We start from the raw sequence: 12,352 nt of genomic DNA, 5'->3' as shown, positions 1-12,352 counted from the left end.
AGTGCTTTGTCTTGCTCGCGTCTTGTCCCTTCCCGCCAATTCATTGCTTGATTGTATACGTGTAAATAATAAATGTGCGTGTTTAAATGTTAACCCGTTCATTGTGTCCTCTTTCCCCATTGAACCGCCGTATTGCATTTCAGAATGGTAGCGGGCTCTTTAATAGCCGATAAAAGAATTGGGTCCAGTGAGGTCTTGAGATAATACACCGCTCGGATATCCCAGAATGGAACGAACCGCTCAAGCGGTTCGTGTCCAAGCAGACCTTGCTGAGGTACGGTCTCTCAGTAGTCTGCCCGCGCGAATACTTAGGTATATCGACAATTCGGCGATTGACCCTGTCGCGCGTGGGTAGAGTGTTGACTTGGCCGTGGTGTTTGCTTGGAGCACACCCATGACTGGTTTTCGGCGTTGTTCTGGAAAGTCGCGACTGAATTGTCCGTTCGGTGGGCGAGTCGGCCGCCATTGGCTAAAGCGGCTGTCTACATGCCGGCGGGCGCAGATTCGTAACAATACCTCTGTGGACACTGCAGAAAGCAACAAGCAAGCAGTACTTTTCCCCACCAAGTTCTGCTTGGAAATCACTGCCCTCCATAAAAAAGGTGCAAAAACAGATCCCTGCAACTACAGACCAATCAGCTTTCTCCCAATCATCAGCAAGGTTATGGAATCCATCATCGCTTCAGAACTTAAATCCTTCCTCTTCTCCAATGGCTTGATTTCTGATCATCAATTTGGTTTCAGACCAGGTCACTCTACCCTGGATATGCTGCTTCTGCTCTCCCAACAATGGATGGAGGTCCTCAATGCTGGACCTGAAATCAGAGCCATATCCCGAGACATGTGGTTACGAATTTGGAAGCCTTGTGCACACAGACAGTCAGCAGTCCTCGTAGCTCAGTTATATCAATAAGTATATGTTTATAGTTAGGCTCCCATCCCCTATATCTAACGGGAATCACATGTGTGCGCTGCGAAGTTTCTTTATAGTGAGTTTTTTTTTTTTTTTTACAACAAATCCACTTCACCTCTCCGCGCCATCAACTCAATTGCCCACGTGTTTTTGGCTGAAGGCATGGGCGGAGCCTCCATCGCATCAGATCGACGCTCCGCTCCGAGGAGGGGCATGGAGCGTTTCCTCCAGCCAATGGGCGAAGGTCGAGCAGGGCCGAGGCGCTCCGGCCAATGGGAGGCCAGAGTGCCGGGAACTACTACAGAGCCTCTTCGGGGGGCGGGCCTCCGAAAAGCCCCGAGACGCCCCGTCCAATCAGGAGGCTCATCTCCTCAAGGCCGACTCCGCCCCAGCCAGATGAAGTGGTCGCCCCGTCCAAGGGCAAGAGTGGTTGTCAGGACGAGAGTACAGGAGTGATCGTGGCCTTTTTGCTAGAGGAAGAGCGTGAGAGCAGTGATCGTGGCCTTTTTGTTCGAGGACGAGCGTGAGAGCAGTGAACGTGGCCTTTTTGTTCGAGGAAGAGCGTGAGAGCAGTGATCGTGGCCATTGCTTTTGGTCTGGCGTCGTGGCTTGGTCTCGGCCGTGGTCTGCGGTCCTTTGCGGTGGCCCCTCGTGGTGGTGGTGGCTGAGCAGCCAGGGTCCTGGGCCCGTGGATTTCGGGACGTGGGTTCGAGTCCCACCTTGGTGGGTTGGAGTCCGGTGTGACCGCACGAGGCGGAGAGGTACCCAGCCAGGCTCTGGTCCCCAGCTCGCCTTTCCCTCCTGGGCTGAGGGACCGAATAAAGACCCGACGGGGTCAATTTATTTTGGGTGTGTGTGTGTGTGTGTGTGTGTGGTGCCAGTCTGTTAAGTTGAATTGTTAAGTGTTTTCTTTTCATTGTACATTGCCTGCCTGATATTCGGTTGTAACTCTGCTCTGTATCTCCCTTCCCGATTATTGCCCCCATTATAAATAAACCCCCCAATTGTTAATTGTTCCAGTTCATTCCCCATGTTTTCTTCCCATGACCCAGCACGGTTCGTGCTTGAGAAATAGTTAGGCCGTTGGTGCCGTAAGTTGTCATTGGGTCCGACGGACTTTGGTAATTCCGCTCGGATACACCGGACCGAGGTCGCTAGAGCGACCCAGTTCGACAGAGTCCGTCGAGGGTGTGACTTCCCCGGTAATTTGATGACGTGGGCACTTAAGTATATTGAAATTTGGCTACTAACCCTACCCCACGCCGTCAGAGAATTGGCGAACATGGACCTTCAGGGACCCGTGACCTTTCAGACTTATCCGAGAGTCACGACCTAAATTCCGGGGTGTTTGGTGGAAACGACCCTACTGCTCCCCCTCGTGGTCGTTTATCACCACCGAACCCCGGCCCACAACAATATTGCATGCTTTTCACACGGTCTGGCACCCCGCCCTGCTCACCAAACTCTCTTCCTATGATATCCAAGGCCATCTCCACTCATGGCTCGCAGACTTCCTCTCCTGTTGCAGTCAACGTGTGGCCCTAAATGGAGTTCTCTCATCCCCTCTTCCTGTCCAGGCTGGAGTTCCTCAAGGTAGCGTTCTGGGCCCTGTACTTTTTCTGGTGTTCATCAATGATCTCTCCGACCCACTGGAAAATCCTCTTTATGTCTTTGCTGATGACTCCACCATCTGCCGGACCATCTGTCATCCCTCAGACCGGCAAGCAGCAGCTTCTTCGCTCACTGCAAATCCGGGTAAAATCACAAACTGGTCCAACACATGGAACATGTCTTTCAAACCGGACAAATCTCTCACACTCACTGTGTCTCTCCGAAAGGACTATTTAGACCCCCCCCAATCTACTTTCTCCTCTGGAAAAAGTCCTTTCTTTCAAGTTTCTGGGTCTCACTATCTGCCATGATGTTTCCTGGGAAAGTCACATTTCTAACCTCGCCTCCAAAGCCAGCCACCGACTGGGAATCCTCCGTTGTGCAAAGTCCTTCCTCGGCCCACCTGAGCTCCTGACCACATACAAAGCTTTTGTCCGCAGTCTGATGGATTACTAGTCTCCCGTCTGGGCTGGTGCTCCTGCCTTTCAACTTTCTTGGCTTCACGCTGTCTTTGGGCCTCTCACTCTCTCACCGCAGGCAGGTCGGTGGTCTTTCTGTCTTCGACCATCTCCTCTCAGGTCTCGCCCCCCCCCCCTGCTCTGTCTGTGATTTGTCCCCACCAGATTTCTCTAGGGTGCTCAAGGTTCGCCAACAACCCCCTTCTGGTAAAACTACCAAAATCACGAATCACTGCTCACCTTCACTCCTTCATTCCTCTTTTTTACCGCCTTTGGAATAAACTCCCTCATTTTGTTCAATCCCATTCTTCCCTCCAAGCCTTCAAAACAGTTGTTCACCACCACTTATCATTCCCCATCAAAATCCTCGATCTTTTCTACCTCCGTAAATCCACCCCAAACCCACCTCCTTCAAATTCCCTGCTTTCCTTCCTGAAGGTCCCTGTGTTGCCCATCTTGTATTCCCCATGTTCCCCACCCCATCCCTCTCCCTTCCACAGATCTTCTAATGTCTCTGTTCCCCACTGTTTTGCCCTTCCCACACTCCCACCGCTCTCGTCTCATGCCCCCCTCGTTGTGCGTTGTGTGTTAGCTCTCATACGAGCCTCGACAAGGTCCATAGTACATGTGACCACGTGGCTTAGATTACTCTTAAAAATAGGGAAAACGTCAGGATAAGGAGTCTTGTTAAACATGCACTGAAGAGGCAATGAGTGCTCACCTCACCATCCAAAATCCAGGATCACTGCTCACCTCCCCAGTATAGAGTAGGCTTGTTGTGTAAAACCTCTTGTTTTCAAAGAGTCCAGGTGAGGACTTGGGCACAAAGGCACACTTGGAAAATGAATTGCACTTTTGGATAAATCAGCAGGGACTGTTTGGCTGAACATTTGTGTGAAACTTGCGGAGCCTCAGAAATGGGGTGTACACACTTTTCATTTTGGCCACCCCATGGGTCGCTTTGGCCCAAAAGATGGCACGCCCATGGAAGTGAATGGCCAATGAGTGGGAGTTCCGCTCAAATAGGCGGCGCCAAAGTTTACGAGGGCTGTAACCATGCCCGATTACAGCATTTGTGGTTCTGGTTTTGGAGTTGGCAGTTGAAGTTAGAATTGAAATTGGGCTTCAAAAGGACAGCATCTTTCAACACTCACTCTTTTTGCTTTGACACCAAGACGGGGTAGCTGGACCTCAAAAATGGACTCCGACTTGCATCGCCATCCTGCCATCCTGGTCAAACACTTGGAATATGTCTTTCCATTCTGAAAAATGTCACACTTTCACTATTTCTCTCTGAAAGGACCGTCTGGCAAACCCTCCTATCTACCTTCTTTAAAATTCTCTTGAGGAAGTTCAGTCATTCAAACTCCTGGATCTCACTATCACCCATGATCTTTATTGGGCAAACCACATTTGAAAATTGGCCAACAAAGCCAGCCATCGACTGGGCATCCTCTGTCCTACAAACTCCTTCCTTGGCACAACTGAACTCCTATCCACCTACAAGGCCTTCATCCGCAAGAGGGGGAGGTGAGGGGGGGGAGAGGTCAATGAATCAATGATAAAATACATTTCATCATTGATTCGTTGATGCCCCACCCCCACCCCTAAAAGAAAAATAAGCACGATTAAGAAGAAATCGAGAGAATAAGGCAAGAAGAAGAGCAAGTTTGTCTGTGACTGATTGAAACGCATTGAGAGCACACAACAGAGAAGCTCAGCAGAGATTTGTTCCTTAACAAACAGATGATGAGAGGAAATCAAGGCAGACACAAAATCGTCTCCAGCATGAGAAAAGGTGACAGTCAGTTCTGCAGACAGCGAGCTGTCTGGCAGGTGTTCAGTTATTAATATGGATGAGAAGAAGAAGAATACTGGTATGTGATTTGCAGCCTGCCATGTCAATGGTTTGTGAACGAAGCGCCATATTAGCAGAGAAGGTATTAGGTTCAATCATCAGCCCTTCATTACTTCATCAATCATGTCATGTTCCTGTCCTATATACAATGGTTTTTCAAAATGATACTTTTGAAAGGAAAATAAAAACTGCACCAATTGAGTTATCTCTTTAAATCTACATAATCACTGCCTCCAAAGTTACTCCGAATAAACTCAAAAAAGATTCCATAATTCTACAAAGTTATTGAGGAAAAACTAGAATTTCCCCTAAATCTAACTACTGTGTTCTTGTAATGAGGCTTAAAAACACACCAAGAAGCCTGCTACTTCACCTTGAGCCTCGGTAGAACCCGCAATCAAATTATAGTGCCATTTCCTACCATGCCTTCTTATAACAGATCATACTTTGTCATGAACAATAGGTGGTGAACCAAAATCAGGAGTCTTTGCTCACCATCAAGTGAAATCTCCTGCCAAGGGTTTGGAGGATACATGAACGCAGCATTTTGGATTTGTTCTGTGATGTCCTCATCTTCGTTGAAGGGGAAGGTACCACTAAGACTCACATACACAATGACACCCACAGACCACATATCTAGGGACCGATTGTAGCCCTTGCTACGAAGGACTTCTGGTGCCAAGTAGGCTGGGGTTCCCACCACGGAGCGCCGGAACGATTTCTCGCCAATGATACGTGCAAAGCCAAAGTCACACAGCTTCACCTGATGGTAAAGGACTGCAGGGTTAGTTTAGTTGCATATTCATGAATTATATCGTAGAGATGAGACAAGAGGGAGCAAAGGTTGTTGATAAAGGCAAATGCTTTGACCAAATGGTAATGAAAACAAAAGACAGCAATTGGAACAAAAGTTTATAAAGCTTTCTTACCTGGGGAAAGGATTCGGATGAGGCAAGTAGGACATTCTCGGGCTTCAAGTCACAGTGCACAATGTTCTTCAAATGCAGATGCTTCAAGGCTATTAGAATCTGTATAAAACATCCACAATAACTGAACAAATACAGTGTGGACAAGATAAAATCCAACCAATTTGGGTGATGGCAGAACTTGCAGTCAAACAACAAAAACCAAACGCGAGGAGTATCGAAGAACTTTAGGATTAAATATGGAAAAAGATTGACAAGTGGAAGATGAAGAGAAAAGAGAGAAAGATGGAGGAAATGCAACCTTTACCTGTGAGATAAGGAACTTGGTGATGCGCTCGGGAAGCCGGCCTTTCTCACTGGACAGGATCATCTCGAGCATGTCACTGTGCAACTTTTCCATGACAACAAAAATTCGTTCTGGTGTCTCAAACATGCTCTCAAGGTAAACCACGCCAGGATGGTGTAGACTCTGTCAAAACAAAATTAAATGTCAAAACACCCACGGAAAGTAATAAACAACACACTCCAGGACCATTACTTTAATTAAACTCCTGAAACTTGACCAAAATGACATGTGCAGAACAGTACAAAAAGGTCGAAGTCAAAAACGCATTTCGTTTTTTGTTCCATATACATATTATGTACATGCTGTGCATTTAAATTCTATGCTATGTATGCAATGTATGAAGATATGAAACAACAGATGCTGATCGAAATATGGTAACTGCCATGGAGAAGTAAAGAGAATCTGGTGTTTCAGATGTTAACCCTTCGGCAGAGCAACAGAGCTTTGATGTGCTCTTTTGCACTGATGAAGTGTGATGTAACCAAGTTTGAATGTAAAACGTATATTCATGCCCCCCCCATGTCTTTCCTCATGCATTTTCATGTCTTGCCTCATGCATACTCATGGTTTGCCTCATGCATACTCATGATTTGCCTTGTGCATATTTATGTTATGCCCATGTCTTGCCTCATGCATATTCATGTCTTGCCTTATGCATATTCATGTTTTGCCCATGTCTTGCCTCATGCATATTTATGTTTTTCCTCATGCATATTTATGTTATGCCCATGTCTTTCCTCATGCATATTTATGTTTTGCCTCATGCATATTCATGTTTTGCCTGATGCATATTCATGTTTTGTCTCATGCATATTCATGGTTTGCCTCATGCATATTCATGTTTTGCCTCATGCATATTCATGTTTTGTCTCATGCATATTCATGTTTTGCCTCATGCATATTCATGTTTTGCCTCATGCATATTCATGTTTTGTCTCATGCATATTCATGGTTTGCCTCATGCATATTCATGTTATGCCCATGTCTTGCCTCATGCATATTTATGTTTTGCCTTATGCATATTCATGGTTTGCCTCATGCATATTTATGTTATGCCCATGTCTTGCCTCATGCATATTCATGTTTTGCCTTATGCATAGTTATGTTTTGCCTTATGCAAATTCATGTTTTGCCTGATGCATATTCATGTTTTTCCTTATGCATATTCATGGTTTGCCTTAAGGCCTAGGTCACATTTGCCACGGCAGCCGTGGGGTCTCCAAAATCTACGGCCACTAGCAATTATATGGCGGCCGCAGTATTTCCACGGTCACACAATGTAGCAGTCACATATGTTTTTATTTTTCGGGGAGCCGCACGGCCTATTTAGGCCTAAGTCACATTTGCCACGGCGGCCGCAGTATTTCCACGGTCACACCATGTAGCAGTCACATATGTTTATATTTTTCAGGGAGCAGCACGGCGTATTTATAAATTGTGGAGACCGAAAACGTGGGGTTGCCGTACGGTCTTTGATTTGATGTCGCACGGTGACCTTAGGGCATTCCTGCGGCGGCCATAAATTTTCAAGGCAGATGCAAGGTGCCCGCAAGGCGACCGCTAAGGCAAACGTACGGCCAGACAGACGGTAACGAATGGGTTAATTTTTTTTTTTTTTAACTTTTTTTTTTCGGCTTGTCGAATTGCTACGGCGAGCGTAGAAATGAAAAAAGTTATAACTCCGCGTTATAATTCCACGGCGACCTTACGGCCTGTAAAATATAGCCATATGGCGTAAGGCCACCCTGAGGCCACCGCACGTTTCTGTCAATTCAGAGGGCGTACAGCCGCCGTATCCTCGCCGTAGAGCAAATATGACAGGCCGAAGCATATTCATGTTTTTCCTCATGCATATTCATGTTTTTCCTCATGCATATTCATGTTATGCCCATATCTTTCCTCATGCCTATTCATGTTTTTCCTCATGCATATTTATGCTGCACCCATGTCTTTCCTCATGCATATTTATGTTCTGCCCATGTGTCGTGTCATCTCCACTGCAAGCAGGTGAGAGTGGCCTTGCCTTGTCTGGCGGGACATGTGCCGTCTGGACAAGGCACCGTTTTTACCGTCACAGTTGGAGTGTTTAAAATTAAGTAAAAGTCATTTAAACCTCTGCAAGTATTGGTTAGATTGCCTGGAGGATTCATATTCAACAATCGGGACACATAGGCCATTCCAGGAGAGTTTAAACCTGACTCCGTGCTCTTCTTGCCACCGGGCGAAAGAAGAGCCTGCGATGTCGAGCTTGCTTCATACGCGGTCTGTTGTTGGCTCCCTGGTTTCATCCAACTCTTCCATGTCTTCACTGTTGTTGAAGGCCAAAGCAGAAGCAGCCGAGGCCTCTGTCAGAACTGCTTTGGGATGCAAATCGTACAAAGCTTGATTGCATCTCAAACAGCAACAGATGCATCTCAAGCATTAACAGATGCTGCAACAGATGCAACAATGATTGATGGCTGCACGCAACAGAGTGATCTTGAGCAGCAGCAGACACAGCAAAAGCATCTGCTGATGCAGCAACAATTGAAAGCTACGCAGCAACAGATGCATCTCGAACAGTTGAACCACGAAGAAGAGGCTGCCATAGCTCAAACGTGTTTGGAAGCGGTCTGACCCTCTGTGTTGGGGTGGACTCAACAACATTTCAGCCGATGGATTACCTACACCTGTGGAGAAGGTGGGGATGCTCTTATCCAGGAATGCCACGTCTACACAACTCAATCAATCTGAACACAATATTGATGGTATTCCACCGAATACCTGGGTACAAGCTGACCCAACTATGTCGCTCGAACCAGTGTCATTTCAGAGACCCCCTTTCATGAGCAGCCAAAGTTGCAGTACCAGAATCCATGGAGAACTCATCGACATTAAATGTGTACAACAGGCAAGTTCTGTCTGTTCAGGATAACACAATGCCAACTCCTAGTCCATTGTATGCAACTCACCTAAACTAATGCCTTACACACAGCCTTAGTGTCATGATCCTTCTCCAATGCTATGTGTCACGGTTGCACAGCGACCTCCCGTGTTGATGTGCCGTGTTATGAGCTCGTGGGTCACAAACCTGGCTCCGGTTAAGGCCACTCGGTATCCCACCATGGATACTGACCTTACCTCCATCCATTGGGATTACAACTGACCACCAATCGGTTTGGATTTTTTTTCTTTTTATACAATGTCGAGGCTCGTATGAGAGATAACACACATGACATACAACAAGGGGAGCAGGAGACAAGAGGGGTGGGAGAGGGAAGGAAAAAACAGTGGGGAACAGAGACATGAGGAGATCTGCAGAAGAGAGTGGGATTTCGCAGGGTACACAAGGTAAACAAAATGGACATAACAGGGACTTTCAGGTCCTTACACGACATGGACTTTCAGGAAGGAAAGCAGGGAATTTGAAGAAGGTGGGTTTGGGGTGGATTGATGGGGGATGGGGGGGGGTAGAAAAGATCGTAGTTTTGGATGAGGGAAGATGACAGATCGTGGTGAACAGCTGTTTTGAAGACCTGGAGGGAAGAGTGGGATTGAAGAGAGTCTGGGAGTTTGTTCCAAAAGAGGGGGGAAAGGTGTGAAAGAGGGAAGATGAGCAGTGATTCTTGATTTTTGGTAGTTTTACCAGAAGGGGGTTGTTGGTGGACCTTGAGCACCCTGCGGAAATATGGGGGAGGGGGGGATATATCTCAGAAGAGCAGCCGGGGGTGGGGGGAGCAAGGCCAGAGAGCAGACGGCAGAAGACAGAAAGACCACTGGCCTTCCTGTGGTGAGAAAGTGAGAGACCCAAAGTCAGCCACATCGTGGGAGATAGCAATAACCTAAATGTCTTGGATTCCACAGCGTGAAGCCGAGAAAAGGTGAGAGGTGGGAGCACCAGGCCAGAGGTGTGAGCAGTATTCCATTAGGCTGCAGACAAAAGCTTTGGACGTGGTCAGGAACTCAGGTGTGCAAAGGAAGGATTTTGCACGACAGAGTATGCCCAGTCGGCGACTAGCTTTGGAGGCCAGCTTGGAAATGTGGCTTTTCCAGGAAAGATCATGGCAGATAGTGAGACCTAGAAGTTTGAATGAAAGGACTTTTTCAAGAGGATTGTTGAGAAAGTATATTGGGGGTGCGGGGGGGGGGGTTCCAGACGGTCCTTTCGGAGAGACATAGTGAGAGTGAGATTTGTCAGGATTGAAAGTCATGTTCCACATGTTGGATCAGCTTGTGAGAGTGAAGAGGCTGCTGCTTGCTGAGCTGAGGGATGAGAGCTGTCATTGCAGCGAGATCAGCAAAGAGATAAAGATGATTTTCCAGAGTAAGTGAGATCACTGATGAAGTTTAGGAATAACATGGGGCCTCGAACACTGCCTTGGGGTACTCCAGCATTGACAGGGAGAGGAGATGAAAGGGTTCTGTTGGGAGCCATACGTTGATTACCAGAATGGGGAAAGTGAGGAATCCAAGAGTGGAGTTGGCTTTGGATTCCATAGGCAGACAGTTTGGAGAGTAAGGCAGGATGCCAGACTGCATCAAAAGCTCGAGATATGTCCATTAAAAAGGCCCTGATCTCATGTCTGATATTGAGGGCCTCCACCATTGTTGGAAGAGTGGAAGCAACAAATCCAAGGTACAGTAACCTGGTCTGAATCCAAATTGATGATCTGAGATGAGGCTGGTGGAGAAAAGGAATGATTTTATGTCAACTGTGATGATGGATGTCAACATGACCTTGCTGATGATTGGAAGTACAGTAAGTCAATTGGGCTGAAGTTTGGAGGATCCATTTTTGAACATTTTTTTGTGTAATTCTGTGATGTTCGCCGATTTACAATTTCCTAGGTGGATATAGGAGACCAGTCCTGAAGTGTAAAAAAAAACAAAACAAAAAAAAAAAACATTAATACGCGAAGCATGAATGGCGAAGCAGGTCACACTTTATGACTCGCGAAGACACGGGGTCCGTGAAGAGTGAATCTGCGAATAGCGGTGTCTGAGAGTAAACAAATAATTCTGAAACAGGAAGTAAAAATGTACCTGTATCACATGCAAGTGAAGCAAAAACTCACAGACAATGATCAACAATTCCATGTGACAATGCGTAAATGGTTTGAGGAAAAAATGCAGAGGGATCCAAATTTTCTGAGCAATGTGTGGTTTTCTGACGAGGCCCACTTGCTTTTAAATGGTCATGTTAATTCGAGAAACAATGTGTTTTTGGGTTCCAATTCTCCTGATGAACTTCATGAAAGGCCGTTACACAGTAAGACATGGACTGCATGGGTTGCCATAAGGAAATCTGACATCATTGGAGCTTTCTGGTTTCAAGATAAAGAAAATAAATCAGTAACCATAACCACAAAATGGAACTTGAAAGTTATCCTGAAGTTCTGGGTTGCATTCATGAGGAAGCGCCACAGAGAGGGCTGTGCATGCAATGGTTTCAGCAAGATGGGGGCCACCCCTCACACTTCCAACAGATCGATACACAGGCTACAACAGAAATTCAGTGATCGAATCGTGTCAAGGAAAGATGTTGAATGGGCGCCCCATTCTCCGGACCTCAACCCACATGACTTCTATCTTTGGGGTCAGCCGAAGGATAGAGCGTACCAGGGGCAGACCTCAGACTATTGACAAACTCAAAAATGTAAATGCCATCAACATCAAAGCGATTCCGGTTCACGAATGAAGACGAGTTATTGACAACTTCACCAGGAGGATCCATAAGTACCTGCTGCAGCACGGCAGCCATTCATAACATATTTTGTGAACTGTCTTTTGAAATCACGAGTTTCATTTTTGTCTTCTTCTTCTTCTTCTTCTTCTTCTTCTTCTTCTTCTTCTTCTTCTTCTTCTTCTTCTTCTTCTTCTTCTTCTTTTGGCTAGCTCCCGTTAGGGGTCGCCACAGCAGATCAACCGTCTCCATTTCGCTCTATCCTCCACATCTTCCATTGACACTCCAACCACCGGCATGTCCGCCCTCACCGTATCCATGAACCTCTTCTTTGGCCTTCCTCTTCTCCTCCTGCCTGGCGGCTCCATCTTCAACATTTTTCTCCCAATATACTCCGCTTCCCTCCTGTGCACATGTCCAAACCATCACAATCTCGCCTCTCTCACTTTGTCTCCAAACCGTCCCACCTGCGCTGTCCCTCGAATATACTCATTCCTCATCCTGTCCATCCTCGTCACTCCCAACGAGAATCGCAGCATCTTTAACTCTGCCACCTCCAGCTCCACTTACTGTCTTTT

The 12,352-nt window shown here is 46.7% G+C and overlaps 1 protein-coding gene across 1 annotated transcript in view; it reads right to left on the bottom strand.

Moving 5' to 3' along the window:
• LOC147024102 (serine/threonine-protein kinase D1-like) overlaps positions 1-12,352 on the bottom strand; it is a 163,102-nt gene that overhangs the window by 17,890 nt on the left and 132,860 nt on the right. The window contains exons 15-19 of the mRNA XM_085890367.1: positions 8,578-8,645; positions 8,372-8,493; positions 6,074-6,235; positions 5,770-5,868; positions 5,336-5,603 (exon numbers count right to left, since the gene is read on the bottom strand). Coding sequence (XP_085746493.1) covers positions 5,336-5,603; positions 5,770-5,868; positions 6,074-6,235; positions 8,372-8,493; positions 8,578-8,645 — 719 coding nt within the window. The remainder of the gene's footprint in view (positions 1-5,335; positions 5,604-5,769; positions 5,869-6,073; positions 6,236-8,371; positions 8,494-8,577; positions 8,646-12,352) is intronic.

This window comes from Eptatretus burgeri, chromosome 7, assembly GCF_056783735.1.
Source record: "Eptatretus burgeri isolate ZD-2024b chromosome 7, Ebu_testis_v1, whole genome shotgun sequence".
Taxonomy (NCBI): Eukaryota; Metazoa; Chordata; class Myxini; order Myxiniformes; family Myxinidae; genus Eptatretus; species Eptatretus burgeri.
This window is presented reverse-complemented; position numbering and strand designations above follow the sequence as displayed.